Source organism: Salvelinus fontinalis, chromosome 9 (assembly GCF_029448725.1).
Source record: "Salvelinus fontinalis isolate EN_2023a chromosome 9, ASM2944872v1, whole genome shotgun sequence".
NCBI lineage: Eukaryota > Metazoa > Chordata > Actinopteri > Salmoniformes > Salmonidae > Salvelinus > Salvelinus fontinalis.
The window spans coordinates 11,566,029-11,584,800 of record NC_074673.1 but is presented as its reverse complement, the minus strand read 5'-3'; the positions used below and the strand labels follow the sequence as shown (position 1 = coordinate 11,584,800).

General features: G+C 45.2%; 1 protein-coding gene across 6 annotated transcripts in view; it reads left to right on the top strand.

Annotated features, from left to right (window-relative positions):
- kif21a (kinesin family member 21A) overlaps positions 1-18,772 on the top strand; it is a 65,779-nt gene that overhangs the window by 44,895 nt on the left and 2,112 nt on the right. For 2 of the 6 annotated variants that reach the window (XM_055933401.1, XM_055933399.1), the window contains 14 exons: positions 71-265; positions 548-649; positions 953-1,118; positions 2,507-2,527; positions 3,349-3,406; positions 3,499-3,553; positions 9,435-9,646; positions 10,386-10,508; positions 15,808-15,944; positions 16,047-16,221; positions 16,478-16,642; positions 16,936-17,053; positions 17,986-18,156; positions 18,570-18,769. In XM_055933401.1, the coding sequence (XP_055789376.1) occupies positions 71-265; positions 548-649; positions 953-1,118; positions 2,507-2,527; positions 3,349-3,406; positions 3,499-3,553; positions 9,435-9,646; positions 10,386-10,508; positions 15,808-15,944; positions 16,047-16,221; positions 16,478-16,642; positions 16,936-17,053; positions 17,986-18,156; positions 18,570-18,769 (1,898 nt within the window). The remainder of the gene's footprint in view (positions 1-70; positions 266-547; positions 650-952; positions 1,119-2,506; positions 2,528-3,348; positions 3,407-3,498; positions 3,554-9,434; positions 9,647-10,385; positions 10,509-15,807; positions 15,945-16,046; positions 16,222-16,477; positions 16,643-16,935; positions 17,054-17,985; positions 18,157-18,569; positions 18,770-18,772) is intronic. The other 4 variants (XM_055933403.1, XM_055933400.1, XM_055933404.1 and 1 more) reach the window with 2 other exon arrangements.

The window sequence follows — 18,772 nt, the reverse complement described above, 5'->3', positions numbered from 1 at the left end:
AACTCCTCCCCCCTCCATCGTTCCTCTCCCCTCCACTCTCCCCCCTCCATCGTTCCTCCCTCCTCCACAGCAACGTGAGGAGCTGACCAAGCGGAGGGAGAAGGTGACCAGAAAGAGGGACAGGCTGGCAGGGGAGGGGCCTGAGGCTGAAAAGGCGGTGCTTCCCCTCAACGAGGAAGTGGACGCCGTGGTTGCCAACATCGACTACATCAACGACAGCATTGCTGACTGCCAGGCCAACATTATGCAGATGGAGGAAGCCAAGGTGACACACGCGCACAGACACACGCGCACAGACACACAGACAGGCGCACAGACAGACAGTCACAAGTGTCTCTAAACATTGAGGAGTGGAGCAGAGGAAGAAGCGACAGGAGAGTTTTGAGATCCACCCATGGCCAATCGGAGCTCTCAAGCAGCACAGATCTGGCAAACCAGAGAGCTATTCCATGATTCTGGGTAACATGTACCCTAAAAGCAGGAATGTGATTGGGCTGATATTAGGCCATTTTTATAGACTGTGTGACTATAATATCTGCATTTACAGGAGGAGGTTGACACGGTGGATGTTTCCGCGGTCATCAGCTCCTGTACCCTAACAGAAGCCCGCTTCCTGCTGGACCACTTCATGTCTATGGCCATCAACAGAGTAAATAACTTACTGCCGTTTACCTGTCCCTCCCTAGTTCCTACCCCGTCTCTCACACCATTGGTTTCTCCTAGAATTGACTTTGAGTTTAACCCCAGGTTCCATCTGTACCCAATTAAAGTCTGTTTCTACGATTGTTAATGTGTTTAGTTCTGTGTGTATATGCACAAGCACCCTCATTGTGTATTCATCTATTGTGTGTGTACTGTGAAGTATTACACACAAGCATAGCTCTGATTGCTGACTTTTAGTGACCCTTCTTATAGCTGACCGTTGACCTTTTGACCCTCTAACCAATCCCAGGGTCTGCAGGCGGCTCAGAGGGAGTCCCAGGTGAAGGTGATGGAGGGCAGGCTGAAGCAGACTGAGATCACCAGCGCCACTCAGAACCAGCTGCTGTTCCACATGCTGAAGGAGAAGGCTGAGTTTAACCCCGAACTGGACGCCCTGCTGGGGAACGCTCTGCAAGGTAACAGCACTAGCCACAACCTGCCAGCCACACACTGCAAGACGTATACAGATGTAGGATCAACAGGACATTTAAAGCTTGTAGTGTATTCAAGATTTAAAAAGGCTTCTAAAGTTTGTAGTTTCCACTTTAAAATGTCAGACTTGATTTGCCCTAATGAAACATGAATCATTTGGGGATTATTTTCCTGCTGTTGCGAACTGGCTCAAATTACGGTCCTACATCCTGTAGTTCAGTCCAAGGCCTTGATCTTGACCTACTCAGCTTTTGCCACTGGCAGTCCGTGAGGTCAAGCCCACAGTGCTAACAGGTCTGGCTCACCCGATAATTAATTAGGATTGAAGCAATAACTCAGCCAAAGTATCTAAGCAAAGGAATTGAAATGTACCTACGTGTTTGTGTTCACCTTGTCAGCACACTGATTGGTTGGGATGGTCTCCAGAACCAGGGCTGGGTGGCTATGGTTTACTGCATGATGATTTGGGCCTGTTTGAGTTGATGTTGCTCATTGCCTCCTCCTGAATAGATGCTGCTTTTAAAAGTCCCCCCAACAAATTGTTGCAATCACACAAATGTCAGTTGGACTAAGCAAGCCTCTCTGACGCTGTCGTTTTTGTGTTCCATTATTTATCAGGTATGAAAACACATCTGTTTTTCACCTTTTTGTTCCATAGTTTGTACGGTTTTAGAGAGATGTTTTTTGTTACGGGGGTGACATTTTGTTATGGTTCCATTGAACCAGTATCTGTTGAGGAGGATGCCCTGACTGTTGAACAGTAGACCGAGCACTCGTATGCTCTCTCTTGTTTTTGATTATGGGGGAATGAATGAATGTGTTTTTGATTATGGGGGAATGAATGAATGTGTTTTTGATTTATGGGGGAATGAATGAATGTGTTTTTGATTTATGGGGAGATGAATGAATGTGTTGATTTATGGGAGAATGAATGAATGTGTTTTTGATTTATGGGGGGATGAATGAATGTGTTTTTGATTTATGGGGGGATGAATGAATGTGTTTTTGATTTATGGGGGGATGAATGAATCTGTTTTTGATTTATGGGGGAATGAATGAATGTGTTTTTGATTTATGGGGGAATGAATGAATGTGTTTTTGATTTATGGGGGAATGAATGATTGTGTTTTTGATTTATGGGGGGATGAATGATTGTGTTTTTGATTATGGGGGGATGAATGAATGTGTGTTTGATTTATGGGGGGATGAATGAATGTGTGTTTGATTTATGGGGGGATGAATGAATGTGTGTTTGATTTATGGGGGGATGAATGAATGTGTTTTTGATTTATGGGGGGATGAATGAATGTGTTTTTGATTTATGTGTTGCCTTTTTTCTGTTCCCCTGCCCATGGTGCCTTAATGTATACAGAGCTAGGTAACATGCCAGTGGGTAAGTAACAGACACCAGACTCTCTCGTTCTATATATATGTTTATATGAATGCATGGGTCCCCTCCTGGAAACTAACTCAGCAACATAACATGAGCAGGTGCATGAGGTGTAATGTCTTCAGGCCTCCCTCCATCTGTCAGCTGACCCTCCTCTTCCTCTCAATGTGAAAGAACCCCTCTCCCAGTGTGTTACAGCCACCATGCCAAATAGTGTAGCACCTGCTAATATAACTACTGTACCTGTATCTTCAGAGGACCCCGCCCTTCACAGGTAGAACCAGGAAGTTTGTCTCAGTTGGACCCTGTAGGCAAACCATACTGACAGTCAGACTAATGATTCCAACCTTGGTGATCTCTCATAGCCCCTCACACCTGACCTCTCTTTACCCTCTCACCCTTTCAACCCCTGAGTCCTGTCAACGCTTCCATCTCAGTGACTGGACAAGGACCAGTTCTTTTCAGGTCTTTTCAAGCAACTTGTATAAAACGGCATGGCGCTGCACTGACATCATCTGCTTCTTCTCCTTGTCCATTATCATCACATCTACCTTGTTCAATAATCTAAACCACATATTGTTAACATCTGTTTGTAGCCAACACAGTACTAGCATAACCTTTTGTTCAATAAAAGGTTTTACCCTTGTTCCATGTTTGGTTGGACAATGGGCAGGTATTTGGACTACTAGACAGAACTTCAAAAGTAAACCAACTTAAGTTTGTTGTTATTTAGTCATAACACACAAAGAAAAATACTTGCCTATGGATGTTGTTTGGTTCTGACATACAGTACAACTGATGTTTTTGGTCCTTTAATTTCACAGAGAACGGGGATGACAGCAGCAGTGACGAATCTGCCCAGAGTCCTGCAACAGACGGACAGTCAGTATCACTCAAATGACCAAAAAATGTAATTAGTTTACATTTGACTTATAGTTTTCTGGTAACTCATGTGTTCCACTTCCTCGTTCCAGCTCCCTGGCATCAGATCTAATGAAACTCTGTGGAGAGACCAAAACAAGGAGCAAGGTACTATTATCAGCCTGTGTGTTTTACTGTCCTCGTGGTGACGTGTGTGTGGTCTTGTTTAACTATCCTCGTGGGGACATGTGTGTGTGTGTGTGTGTGTGTGTGTGTGGTCTTGTTTTACTATCCTTGTAGGCAGGGATGGACTGAGAATGAAAAATGGCCCTGGACTTTTTGATTCAGACCCGGCCCACCAAAACCCCCCTAGCGATACACCACAACCCACGTCACACTTTATGTCAACAAGATTAGTGAACAATATTTATAACAATAACTTTAGTAAAATAGAACAAGGGGAATGTGTTGCTCCTAGGAGGAGGCTGGCTAGAAGGAGCACATATTGGCATAATGGCACTGGCAGCAAGGTGGCAAGAATCTCTGGAACCATCTGACCAGTAAAATAAATAATACAGGGAGAAATGTGTTGGTTAAAAGACTGGAGTAGGCAAGTCATAGAATAAAATGTAAATAAACATATTTCCTACCTCCTTAAATTATCAATTTCTGCAGCAGCTCACTTCTCTCAGCAATGCCATCTATAACCAGGTCACTGTCCAGGGCCATTCAAACATCTCGCTCAGTAGCCAGGAGCATAAAAGCCTCCAGGTGCTGTTGATAGCGTGCTCCTGAGCCTACTCTTAATGCATTTCAGAGTAGAGAAGCTCCGCTTGCAAGCTACCTGGGTTACTGACAGGATAAGTAGGAACTTGTAAGCAAGGCCCAAGAAATGATATGCGTCGGTCAATAGGTTGTACTGACTAAGAATACGGTAGCGACACGCTGGACAGTCCTTGCTAGATGAACAGCTCTTGTTCACCATCTCCACTTCATCTTCATTTCCTTCAGGTCCATGATCCTCCATAGTCCTGGTTGTGTATTCTTCAAATCCCGATTGTTTTAACCTAGTCCACTGTTCTGCCAGACTCAAGAGCTCACTCTGTAAATTGGCCACCGTTGCTCTGCTGTCAAATTTGATCAAACATTTGCTTAGTTCTTGAAGGGCTGTCTGTGGAAGGCCACTGGCACTGGATGTTATCTGACTAAAGTGTTTAGGGTTCAGAAGAGCCATGTCGGCATACACAGTGTCATTACTCAGAAATAGCCGATGGATGCCATCTATAACTGTATCCAGTCTTTGATTATGGACACCAATCCTGTATGCACTCTCTGTCCCAGTAAAGTCTTGATTTGTGCCATCTCTCCAGGCATGGTTTTCTTCTTTCGAGCCCTTTTCGTTGGCAGAGTGGTTTCTAACTCCAGCTCTGTTTCCTCATCCCGTTCCTGCAACTTCCTGTTGGCCCACTGAACAAATGTGTCTGCAGCTGCCTTAACTTTTTCAAAATGTCTTGCCATTCCTTTCAGCTGCTCCTCTATAGACACAACCATACGATGCGCAGACAGAATGTCCATTCCACTTGTTTGAAGATATTTTGAGACTGGTGAGGCGACCTAAAATATTCTGAGGAGTATCTGAGCTGTAAGGATTGTTTCATACTTCAGCAGCCCCTCAATGTATCCGTGTGCTTTGACCCGTGCAGTAGTGTTGTTTTTCTGATCTTGTATGGTTGAAAGTGTGAGAAGGACCTCAACATACAGACCCTCATCTGGATTTCCAAAAGCTCCAAAGACCTTCTTTAAGGCACTGTATTTAGCCCACCAGCGTGTCTCTCCAATTGGAGCAAGACGTCTCCCAAATGTTCATCCTCTGGTATGATTCACGGAAGAACACAGCTATGTTGTTAATGAGTGACCCACTTGCCAAGACACTCTCTGTTGTCTGCCAAAACAAGGTTCAAAATGTGTGCATAGCACCGCACTTGATTGGTGGACTTTGCAGAGAGCAGGGCAGAGAAGCCTTTATACTGGCCTTGCATACTGGAGGCTCCGTCAGTGGAATTGACAATGCACTTGCTGATGTCAAACTTCATGTTTTCCAGTACTTCACTCAGTACCTGGACAAAGTATTGTCCAGTGGATGCCTCTCATGGATGATGTTCGTCACATATCTGACTATGACAGAGCATTGACCTTGTGTTGTAATGTCCTGCATAGTGTCAGTCTGGACTGAAAACATACCCGCTTCCTGGATTTCACTTGCTATGATGGCCTGCATTGTGTGTTGGATGGTGGTAATGACGTTATCACATTTACATTTACATTTAAGTCATTTAGCAGACGCTCTTATCCAGAGCGACTTACAAATTGGTGCATTCACCTAATGACATCCAGTGGAACAGCCACTTTACAATAGTGCATCTAGATCTTTTAAGGGGGGGGGGGGGGGGGGCAGAAGGATTGCTTTATCCTATCCTAGGTATTCCTTGAAGAGGTGGGGTTTCAGGTGTCTCCGGAAGGTGGTGATTGACTCCGCTGTCCTGGCGTCGTGAGGGAGTTTGTTCCACCATTGGGGTGCCAGAGCAGCGAACAGTTTTGACTGGGCTGAGCGGGAACTGTACTTCCTCAGTGGTAGGGAGGCGAGCAGGCCAGAGGTGGATGAACGCAGTGCCCTTGTTTGGGTGTAGGGCCTGATCAGAGCCTGAAGGTACTGAGGTGCCGTTCCCCTCACAGCTCCGTAGGCAAGCACCATGGTCTTGTAGCGGATGCGAGCTTCAACTGGAAGCCAGTGGAGAGAGCGGAGGAGCGGGGTGACGTGAGAGAACTTGGGAAGGTTGAACACCAGACGGGCTGCGGCGTTCTGGATGAGTTGTAGGGGTTTAATGGCACAGGCAGGGAGCCCAGCCAACAGCGAGTTGCAGTAATCCAGACGGGAGATGACAAGTGCCTGGATTAGGACCTGCGCCGCTTCCTGTGTGAGGCAGGGTCGTACTCTGCGGATGTTGTAGAGCATGAACCTACAGGAACGGGCCACCGCCTTGATGTTAGTGGAGAACGACAGGGTGTTGTCCAGGATCACGCCAAGGTTCTTAGCGCTCTGGGAGGAGGACACAATGGAGTTGTCAACCGTGATGGCGAGATCATGGAACGGACAGTCCTTCCCCGGGAGGAAGAGCAGCTCCGTCTTGCCGAGGTTCAGCTTGAGGTGGTGATCCGTCATCCACACTGATATGTCTGCCAGACATGCAGAGATGCGATTCGCCACCTGGTCATCAGAAGGGGGAAAGGAGAAGATTAATTGTGTGTCGTCTGCATAGCAATGATAGGAGAGACCATGTGAGGTTATGACAGAGCCAAGCGACTTGGTGTATAGCGAGAGTTATCGATGGTAGTCTTTGATGATAGAGTGATTACAGAGCCTCTGCCCCCTCTTGACCCAGACTCATGCAGTTTTTGTTTTTTCTCTATGCAGGCAGTGAGATGCTCTTTCATACACAGGTCATACTTTCCCAGCAGAATGATCATCTCTAAAAAGTTGCCATGGTCAATGCTGCTGTCATCTAACGGATAAGCTGCTTCAGACTGCATGCCTCTGTAGCTCAGACTCCTCTTGTTTATGACTTTAACAACATCTATAATGCACTCTAGCACTTGCCTTCCTCTGCACACTTGCTCTCTATGAGCAGACATCTGACTGCCGATGAACAAGCTCTCAATGTTACCTTTAGGGGACCTTAATAAGAAAGTAGGCCTCAGCATAACCTCTATGCATAATGCTGTTCTCATTCTCTTCCACTCTGATGGATATGCTTCCAGTCTGCTATTTTCTGTTGGCTTTGCAAATGCCATACAAATTAATCAGAATAAAGTATGGTTCTCTTCACTGTATGACAGCCACTTCCTGTTGGTCCCATCTTTACAAAAGAAAACCTTCTGCACCACAGACTTTTCACACTTTTGTTGGAGGTGGAAACTAAAAAACATATCTAGGGCCCCTGACTTCAGCCTCCTAAAATATTACAACATTGGGGTGGCAGTGGTATCCTGGCTCTGGCTCTGGCTCAATCTACATATGTCCACTGCAGATGCACTATCCTCAACCTGGATGAGAAATTAGTATAAATGTGTATAATATTATAACATTAAATACAAAGTAAAATGTTAATATAATATATATATATATAATATAAACTCAGTTTATTTTCAGCAAACAAAACATTTGTAAATATATGTATGAACATAACAAGATTCAACAACTGAGACCATAAACTGAACAAGTTCCACAGACATGTGACTAACAGAAATGGAATAATGTGTCCCTGAGATCCGGGCTCTTCGCTGGCCATGGCAGAACACTGACATTCCTGTCTTGCAGGAAATCACGCACAGAACGAGCAGTATGGCTGGTGGCATTGTCATGCTGGAGGTTCATGTCAGGATGAGCCTGCAGGAAGGGTACCACATGAGGGAGGAGGATGTCTTCCCTGTAACGCACAGCGTTGAGATTGCCTGCAATGACAACAAGCTCAGTCCAATGATGCTGTGACACAACACCCAAGACCATGACTGACCCTCCACCTCCAAATCGATCCCGCTCCAGAGTACAGGCCTCGGTGTAGCTCATTCCTTTGACGATAAACGCAAATCCGACCATCACCCCTGGTGAGACAAAACCGCGACTCGTCAGTGAAGAGCACTTTTTGCCAGTCCTGTCTGGTCCAGTGATGGTGGGTTTGTGCCCATAGGCGACGTTGTCTGGTGAGGACATGCCTTACAACAGGCCTACAAGCCCTTAGTCCAGCCTCCCTCAGCCTATTGCAGACAGTCTGAGCACTGATGGAGGGATTGTGCATTTGTGGTGTAACTCGAGCAGTTGTTGTTGCCATCCTGTACCTGTCCCGCAGGTGTGTTGTTCGGATGTACCGATCCTGTGCAGGTGTTACACGTGGTCTGCTACTGCGAGGACGGTCAGCTGTCCGTCCCGTCTCCTTGTAGTGCTGTCTCAGGTGTCTCACAGTACAGACATTGCAATTTATTGTCCTGGCCACATCTGCAGTCCTCATGCCTCCTTGCAGCAAGCCTAAGACACATTCACACAGATGAGCAGGGACCCTGGGCATCTTTCTTTTTGTGTTTTTCAGAGTCAGTAGAAAGGCCTCTTTTCATAACTGTGACCTTAATTGCCTACCGTCTGTAAGCTGTTAGTGTGTGTGTGAGGTCTTGTTTTACTGTCCTCATGGTGACGTGTGAGGTCTTGTTTTACTGTCCTCATGGGGACGTGTGTGTGAGGTCTTGTTTTACTGTCCTCATGGGGATGTGTGTGTGAGAGGTCTTGTTTTACTGTCCTCGTGGGGATGTGTGTGTGAGAGGTCTTGTTTTACTGTCCTCGTGGGGACGTGTGTGTGAGGTCTTGTTTTACTGTCCTCGTGGGGACGTGTGTGTGAGGTCTTGTTTTACTGTCCTCGAGGGGACGTGTGTGTGTGTGTGGTCTTGTTTTACTGTCCTCGTGGGGACGTGTGTGTGTGTGTGGTCTTGTTTTACTGTCCTCGTCGGGACGTGTGTATGTGTGAGGTCTTGTTTTACTGTCCTCGTGGGGACGTGTGTGTGTGAGGTCTTGTTTTACTGTCCTCGTGGGGACGTGTGTGTGTGTGAGGTCTTGTTTTACTGTCCTCGTGGGGATGTGTGTGTGTGTGAGGTCTTGTTTTACTGTCCTCGTGGGGACGTGTGTGTGTGTGAGGTCTTGTTTTACTGTCCTCGTGGGGACGTGTGTGTGTGTGAGGTCTTGTTTTACTGTCCTCGTGGGGACGTGTGTGTGTGTGAGGTCTTGTTTTACTGTCCTCGTGGGGACGTGTGTGTGTGTGAGGTCTTGTTTTACTGTCCTCGTGGGGACGTGTGTGTGTGTGAGGTCTTGTTTTACTGTCCTCGTGGGGACGTGTGTGTGTGTGTGTGTGTGTGTGTGTGTGTGTGTGTGTGTGTGGTCTTGTGTGTTTAGTCTTCCTCTTCCAAGCTTGTTCTTTTCTTGAATGTAAATGTGTTTCCCCCCTCGCAGGCTCGTAGAAGAACCACCACTCAGATGGAGTTGCTCTACGCTAATAGTGACGCCGCCCCTGACATGCCCAGCGGAGATTTCTCCTCCCCCTGTCTCCCATTGGCTGAAACACCAGAAGAGGGCAGAGATCCTGAGACCCCCATTGGCTCATCAGTCAGGGACAGAGACTTTATGGCTCATTCTCCTGGCTTGGCCTCGAAGATGGGCAGCATGTAAGTCTGGGGCAGCTCGTGCTGACTGCTAACCAGCTGCTTCCTGCATGTTGATAGAACTGCTGCTTAATCTGTTTTCATTTTGCCTGACTTTGCCTGACATGTTCTTTAAACCTGCCCTATTGGATTGTAAATCTCCTTCCCAGGCCAGTAGAAACCAAAACGTATCCCTTTAGAAATAACACTAATGCTACAGACAGACAAATGCATGCACACACAGAGATCGACACACGCACATGATTATGAGGCTTGTACAGTATGATCATGCAGGTCTCATGTTCTCTCGTTAGATGTTATGCTCCAACTGCAATAGCCCAATGTTAACTTTCCACAATAATAACAGCTTCATCTTTTAACATTTAACGCAAAGAGTTAATAATGCTTGCCAGTTAGTGCACAGTAGTTCTCTATGGCGTGAGCAGCAATACTTTTTTCTCTGAGTCGCTGGAGTGTTGGCTGAGAACCAATTCTAGCGGGACTTGAATTAGTAAGATGTGGAGCTGGGGACTGAGTTGAGTGTGATAGAGTATAGCCATAATGCTACACCATAGTGTCCTGATGAACCACGAGCTTGGTGAAGGAGGACGTCTTTATTGGGACTGAATGTCAGGTAACAGTGTGCTATGTGTGTACTGCATGCTCACCGCCTCCATATTGTTTTCTTTTGTTTACATCCTTGTTGTCCCTTTTGTTCCTTATGTTTTATGTCGTTGCTAATAACAACCAAACTAAATGTTAGTTCCGGCTCCAGAGCTGCCTCCTCCTCGGGGGCGGAAAAGAGAGTTCCAGAGCCCTCGCCGCTCTCTCGCAGGAAGACCTATGACAGGGCACAAGCGGCGGCTAAGGTCAAGGAGATCAAACAGTAAGAGACTAGCGACGCTCTGGTGGCTGGAGGCCAAAAGCACATCTTTTCCCAACAGACCATGATATCCACCTTTCCCTTTTCTTAATTTCCTATCTCAGGGAGCATGTGGTATCTTAATCAACAAGTATCTGCCTGGTGTGATTATAAACTTACCCTGCCAAGTTCTGCTCTGAATTTCAAGTAATGAGCTTACTCTTGGGAAATATAGCTAAATATGTTCCTATATCCCTCTTGAATGAGATTAAATGATTAACTTCTGTTTCTCAAAGCGATTCTTTAGTATTCCATTTTAATTCAGTGTTCAACTTGGCCCTCTCAACCTCTTCAAACCCTCTAATGCAAATTTGGCAAATACGATATATAAATCCTATATATTGTCATTGCAGCGAAAGCCAGCTGTTCCTCTCAAACACTTTGAAGTGGATGTAATCTGAAAAGCTAAAGGTCGGGGTGAGGGGAACCATGTTGAAAGCTGTTTCCATTTGGATTCAAACCCTGAGTGAACAAACGGTCTTTCCCGATCAGTTCTCAGGACCCCAGGTGATGAGCGTGCACAACTCAATGTTCTTCCACCAAACGTGAAAAGACTTGTGCTGAGTCTCAGAAATGAACGCAGAGCCTCCTGTGTTTTAAAAGCGTTCTAAAAGGAAGTGAATAAGAAGGGTTCCAGAGAAGACATAAGGGGATAGTTTCCAACAATGAAAGATGTTTATTTATTTTAGCCTGTACTGTCTGAGGTACACTACTGGTCAAAAGTTTTAGAACACCTACTTATTCAAGGGTTATGAAATAACACATATGGAATCATGTAGTAACCAAAAAAGTGTTATGCTATATTATATATATATATATATATATATATATATATACTGCTCAAAAAAATAAAGGGAACACTAAAATAACACATCCTAGATCTGAATGAATGAACTTTTCTTATTAAATACTTTTTTTTTTACATAGTTGAATGTGCTGACAACAAAATCACACAAATTATCAATGGAAATCAAATTTATCAACCCATGGAGGTCTGGATTTGGAGTCACACTCAAAATTAAAGTGGAAAACCACACTACAGGCTGATCCAACTTTGATGTAATGTCCTTAAAACAAGTCAAAATGAGGCTCAGTAGTGTGTGTGGCCTCCATGTGCGAGAGAATGCCAAGAGTGTGCAAAGCTGTCATCAAGGCAAAGGGTGGCTATTTGAAGAATCTCAAATATAAAATATATTTTGATTTGTTTAACACTTTTTTGGTTACTACATGATTTTGTATGTTTTATTTCATAGTTTTGATGTCTTCACTATTATTCTGCAATGAAGAAAATAGTAATAAAAAAAATAACTTTGGACCGGTAGTGTATGTGTGTGCGTCCATGAATGCGCATTTCCACTGGGGTGCGTGTGTGTGTGTGTGTGTGTGTGTGTGTGAGAGAGATCTTGTACACTGTACACACTCAGTTCAAAGGCAACTGACTTGTCCTCTGCTTATGTATGTAAACTGAGCCTCAGCCTCCCTGTCCATTGTACCAGCTGTGAGACGAGGAACTCGGACGCCAGCACCCCGTCTCCCCCATCCTCCCCTTCCACCCGCCCTCGTAGCCAAGGCAACGTATTTGTACGTCTGACAGGGTGTCTGGAGAGAGCAGACAGACCGCAGGATAAGTAAGAGGAAGACATACAGTGCTGTGAAAAAGTATTTGCCCCCTTCCTGATGTCTTATGTTTTTGCACATTTGTCACACTTAAATGTTTCAGATCATCAAACTAATTTTAATATTACACAAAGATAACCCAAGTAAACACAAAATGCAGTTAAGTGATAGCCTTTTTCCCTTAATAAATAAAATGATCCGAACCTTCATGGCCCTATGTGACAAAGTAATTGCTCCCCCTTGTTAAATCATGAATTTACTGGTTAATCAAATTTTTGGGAAAGCTGAGTTCAATTTCACTAGCCACACCCAGACCTGATTACTGCCAGACCTGTGAATCAAGTAATCACTTCAATAGAACCTGTCTGACAAAGTGAAGTAGGCCAAAAGATCTCAAAAAGCAAGACATCATGCCGCGATCCAAAGAAATTCAGGAACAAACAAACAAAGTAATTGACATCTATCAGTCTGGAAAGGGTTACAAAGCTATTTCTAAAGCTTTGGGACTCCAGCGAACCACGGTGAGAGCCATTATCCACAAATGGGAAAAATTTGGAACAGTGGTGAACCTTCCCAGGAGTGGCCGGTCTACCAAAATTACCCCAAGAGCGCAGCGACGACTCATCCAAGAGGTCACAAAAGAACCCACAACAACATCTTAAGAACGGCAGGCCTCACTTGCCTCAGTTAAGGTCAGTGTTCATGACTCAACCATAAGAAAGAGACTGGGCAAAAATGGTACCCATGGCAGAGTTCCAAGGCGAAAACCGCTGCTGACCAAAAATAACAAAGGCTCGTCTCACTTCTGGCAAAAAAACATCTTGATGATCCCCAAGACTTTTGGGGAAATATTCTGTGGACTGACGAGACAAAAGTTTAACTTTTTGGAAGGTGTGCGTCCAGTTACATCTGGCGTAAAAGTAACACAGCATTTCAGAAAAGAACATCATACCAACAGTCAAATATGGTGGTAGTAGTGTGATGGTCTGGGGCTGCTTTGCTGCTTCAGGACCTGGACGACTTGCTGTGATTGATGGAACCATGAATTCTGCTCGCTACCAAAAGATCCTGAAGGAGAATGTTCGGCCATCAGTTCGTGACCTCAAGCTGAAGTGCACTTGGGTTCTGCAGCAGGACAATGATCCAAAACACACCAGCAAGTCCACCTCTGAATGGCATAAAAAAATAAAGGTTTTGGAGTGGCCTAGTCAAAGTCCGGACTTGAATCTGATTGAGATGCTGTGGCGTGACCTTAAAAAGGCGGTTCATGCTCGAAAACACTCCAATGTGTCTGAATTGAAACAATTCTGCAAAGAAGAGTGGGCCAAAATTCCTCCACAGCGATGTGAAAGACTCCTTGCCAGTTATCGCAAACATTTGATTGCAGTTGTTGCTGCTGAGGGTGGCACAACCAGTTATTAGGTTTAGGGGACAATTACTTTTTCACATAGGGCCATGAAGGTTTGGATAGCTTTTTCCCTTAATAAATAAAATCATCACTTAAAAACTGCATTTTGTGTTATCTTTGTGTAATATTAAAATTTGTTTGATGATCTGAAACATTGTGACAAATGTGCAAAAAAATAAGAAATCAGGAAGGGGGCAAATACTTTTTCACAGCACTGTAAGTTATAAGTAATAAGCATACATTTATAGTTAAGTTATACGCATTGTATAAGTAATAACCATTACTTTTGGTTCAAAAAGTTAGTTATAGTCTATACATCAAATGTTATGAGCAAGGAGGCCTTGGCAGTCAAATGACCAATCACATCTATTGTTTACAGGTATGCTGCATACATTAGGTAGGCTATGATATTGGGATTGATGAGCTCTCTCTCTCTCTCAACTGCACATTAGGAGCTACATCTAAACCACTCATGACACTTTGTCACCTCTCCTCTAGCAAGATTTAGATTTTAGAAAACTTTATTATCCACAGAATTCCCCTGTCCTGTTCTAGATCACCTTCCATTTCCCACACCCACAAGGGATAATTGGACATTTCAATCAAATCAAAATGTATTTGTCTCATACACAGATTAGCAGATGTTAAAGCAGGTGCAACAAAATGCTATGTGGTGTGTGTGTGTGTGTATGGACAATATATAAGTAGGAAAAATACTGTATGTACAGCAGTAGTTCTATAGGATGAGCTATGTCCAGAATAAAGGAAGTACAGCAGAAGTTATATAGGATGAGCTATGCGGAGAATACAGTATGTACAGCAGTAGTTATATAGGATGAGCTATGTCCAGGATACAATATGTACAGCAGTAGTTATATAGGATGAGCTATGTGGAGAATACAGTATGTACAGCAGTAGTTATATAGGATGAGCTATGTCCAGAATACAGTATATACATATACAGCAGTAGTTATATAGGATGAGTTATGTCCAGAATACAGTATGTACATATAAAGTGAGTAATCGATTAGCTTAATTTCTCAGAGATCAAATTACATTTCAACAAAATGATGTTGCAGGATGTGGATGGAGATGTGCTCAACTCCTTCGTTTTGTTGACGTTGAGGGAGAGATTATTTTCCTGGCACCACTCAGCCAGGGCCCTCACCTCCTCCCTGTAGGCTGAGTCGTCATTGTTAGTAATCAGGCCTACCGCTGTTGTCATCAACAAACTTGATGATTGAGTTGGATGAACAGGGTGTACAGGAGGGGGCTGAGCACGCACCCCTGTGGGGTCCTTGTGTTGAGGATCAGCGTGTGTTGAGGATCAGCGTGGCTGAGGTGTTGTTGCCTACCTTCACCACCTGGGGTCGCCTCGTCAGGAAGTCCAGGACCCAGTTGTGCAGAGAGGGGTTCAGACGAAGGGCCCTGAACTTAGTGATGATCTTGGAGGGCACTATTGTGTTGAAGGCTGAGCTGTAGCATAGATTCTGATTGGTCAGACCAGCTTTGAACAGTCCTTACCATGGGTGCTTCCTGTTTAAGTTTCTGGAAGAGCAGAATGGAGGCGTGTTCTGATTTGCCGAAGGGGAGGCGGGGGAGGGCCTTATAGCCGTCCCGGAAGGGAGAGTAACAATGATCAAGTGTCTTCTATCCACGTGTAGCACAGGACATGTGTTGGTAGAATTTATTAAGCATTTTCCTCAGATTTCCTTTCCAATGATCTATTTTCCTTCTGTTCACATAGCGTGGATGAAGTCTCCACCTATGTCACACGGTGCGCTTTATCTGGTGTGTCCCTATCTGCACAACGACTTGTTTTTGTTGTCACCCAACAACTTTTATTCAAGAACAAGAATTAAAGTTTCAAGTGAAAGTACTGTCATTGTAGAAGGATTGTGTTTAAATGAAGAACAAAATGTTACTTTGAGCTCTATTGAAAATCTCTGCCAGTTACGCCACCAATATCTACTTGTCTGCCCCGTGTCTTGATGTACTTTGTATGGTTCCGTTCAGCTCTTGTTAGCCTGACCGTTCTTGTCACTTTGGGTACTTAGTTTTTTACTTTGATTTGCAGCATGTTGCTAACTGGCATGTAAATGTGTGCCTGCAGTGGCAGGCGGAAACCGGTTACCATTTTCTCTGACCCTGCTATTGACATCTCAATACCTGTGTGTGTGTGTGTGTGTGTGTGTGTGTGTGTGTGTGTGTGTGTGTGTGTGGTTTCTTCCTCTCTAGAGGGGTAATCAACCCAGTGCCCTCTTCAAAGGGCAGTCGGTCAGCAACACTACAGTGTGTCCACGTGGCTGAGGGTCACACTAAAGCGGTGTTGTGTGTTGACTCTACTGATGACCTCCTCTTCACCGGCTCCAAAGGTCAGACTCTGTCCACTTCTCTTCCTCACTCATCTTCATCAGCGGATCACTATAATTGATCACAGATCAATAATGTCTCATGTCTTGTTGTTATCCTTCCAGACCGTACGTGTAAGGTGTGGAACCTGGTGACGGGTCAGGAGATCATGTCCCTGGCGGGTCACCACAACAATGTGGTGTCAGTCCGCTACAGCTCCAGCCTGGTCTTCACCGTCTCTACCTCCTACATCAAGGTCTGGGACATCCGAGACTCAGCCAAGTGCATCCGCACCCTCACGTGAGTGTCAAGAAATAGAAACAGTGTCAACACCATAACAATTTTGGGGGGGACAGGCTACACAATATGACATCTGTAGCACCAGTATATGATTAACTTGACTCAATCATAACACCAGTGCAAGTGTTAAACCTGTTGTTAATAAATACAGACAATCTGGGATTAATTAACTTGAAGATCTACCTGCATCTACCTGGATTTGTAGGACTTTTGCCGGATAGAATGAAGTGTTTAACAGAATCATCATATTCTACAGGTCTTCTGGTCAGGTGACTCCTGGCGATGCCTGTGCGTCCAGCACCAACCGGACTGTCACCATCCCGGCAGGAGAGAACCAGATCAACCAGATTGCCCTCAACCCCAGCGGCTCTGTCCTGTACGCCGCCGCCGGCAACTCTGTCAGAGTCTGGGACGTAGGAAGGTACGCTATGGCACAGCATGCAGTCATTTTGTCAGAGCGAAGTCCAGAAAAGGGCTCTGTCTTCAGAACAATTCTCTCTTTCTCACTACTATAATGTGCAGATCTATGATAGATCTAGAGGCTACTGCTTGTATTGAATGTCGATTCCCTTGCTGATCTGTGGTAGAGCTTGTACCTGTTCTCTCAGTGAGTGTTGTCATTCCAAGTTGTCTTTCTTGCAGTAACGCAATGCATCTCAGAAGATTTGCTATCATACTAAATCCCAATATTTTCTCTCTCTCTCTCTTGATCAGATTTGTATCTACAGGGAAGCTGACTGGTCACCTGGGTCCAGTCATGTGTCTGACTGTGGACCAGAGCGGGAATGGTCAGGATCTGGTCATCAGCGGCTCCAAGGACCATTACATCAAGGTGTGTGAGGCTGGGTTATGGCGTGTGTGAGGCTGGGTTATGGCGTGTGTGAGGCTGGGTTATGGCGTGTGTGAGGCTGGGTTATGGCGTGTGTGAGGCTGGGTTATGGCGTGTGTGAGGCTGGGTTATGGCGTGTGTGAGGCTGGGTTATGGCGTGTGTGAGGCTGGGTTATGGCGTGTGTGAGGCTGGGTTATGGCGTGTGTGAGGCTGGGTTATGGCGTGTGTGAGGCTGGGTTATGGCGTGTGGGTTACCATGTGTGTGAGGCTGGGTTACAGTGTGTGTGAGGGTGGGTTACGGTGTGTGTGAGGGTGGGTTACGGTGTGTGTGAGGGTGGGTTCAATATTCATTGTAGAAAAGAAGTTAACACACGATATTACATCTCTGAATTATTTATTGTGTTGATGTTTCAGTCAGAGACCTTTTTCTCTATGTTTCATGTTTGCATATGGATCATGTTGGATTTTGTATTTGTTTTCTATGTAATACGAATTAGCCTAGCTGATTCTCTGCTGTGACTTGAGTAGTGCTGTTTATGGGCTGTCTGTTTCAGGTGTTTGAGTAGTGCTGTTTATGGGCTGTCTGTTTCAGGTGTTTGACTAGTGCTGTTTATGGGCTGTCTGTTTCAGGTGTTTGACTAGTGCTGTTTATGGGCTGTCTGTTTCAGGTGTTTGACTAGTTCTGTTTATGGGTTGTCTGTTTCAGGTGTTTGACTAGTGCTGTTTATGGGCTGTCTGTTTCAGGTGTTTGACTAGTGTTGTTTATGGGCTGTCTGTTTCAGATGTTTGAGTAGTGCTGTTTATGGGCTGTCTGTTTCAGGTGTTTGACTAGTTCTGTTTATGGGCTGTCTGTTTCAGGTGTTTGAGTAGTGTTGTTTATGGGCTGTCTGTTTCAGGTGTTTGACTAGTGCTGTTTATGGGCTGTCTGTTTCAGGTGTTTGACGTGGCAGAGGGGGCCCTGGGTGCTATTGGCCCCACACACAACTTTGAGCCTCCCCACTACGATGGTATCGAGTCCCTGGTGGTGCAGGGGGACGTCCTCTTCAGTGGCTCCAGGGACAACGGCATTAAGAAGTGGGACCTAGCCCGCAAAGACCTACTGCAGGTAAGAGATACAGATTGACGTTTATTGGCATGAATCTTGCCCTGGAGCCAGAACTGCGAGATTTCTTCTAGATGGGCCAGCTGCAAAGTCAGAATTGGCTATGTAGTAAAAATGTATGCAAACTAAAATTAGTTTTCTTCATTTGGGGTTAGGTTTAAAATGAGAGATTATGACTTTGTGGCTTTGCCAGTCAGTGACTTCCAGGGAAAGATTCATGACAATAAATGCTAATCTGTGTAACAGAGGGAGAAGTGTCACTGACTATTTTGGCGAATCATGCTTTTGGGGAGGTGGTGCTTGAAGTGAGGGGCAGGTATTTTAAATGGAAAGTTCTTTGATAAACACTGCTACCTGAAAACTAGTTGAATGGGAAACGGAGTCTGTATGTACTAAGTTGTCTGTATGTCTAACAGCTAGTGCCCAATGCCCACCGTGACTGGGTGTGTGCCCTGGGTGTGGTGCCTGGCTCTCCAGCCCTGCTGAGTGGCTGTAGAGGAGGGGTGCTCAAGCTTTGGCACACAGACACACTGGGGGCCCTGGGGGAACTCAAGGGCCACGAGAGCCCCATCAACGGCATCTCCACCAACAGCAGCCACCTCTTCACAGCATCTGAGTG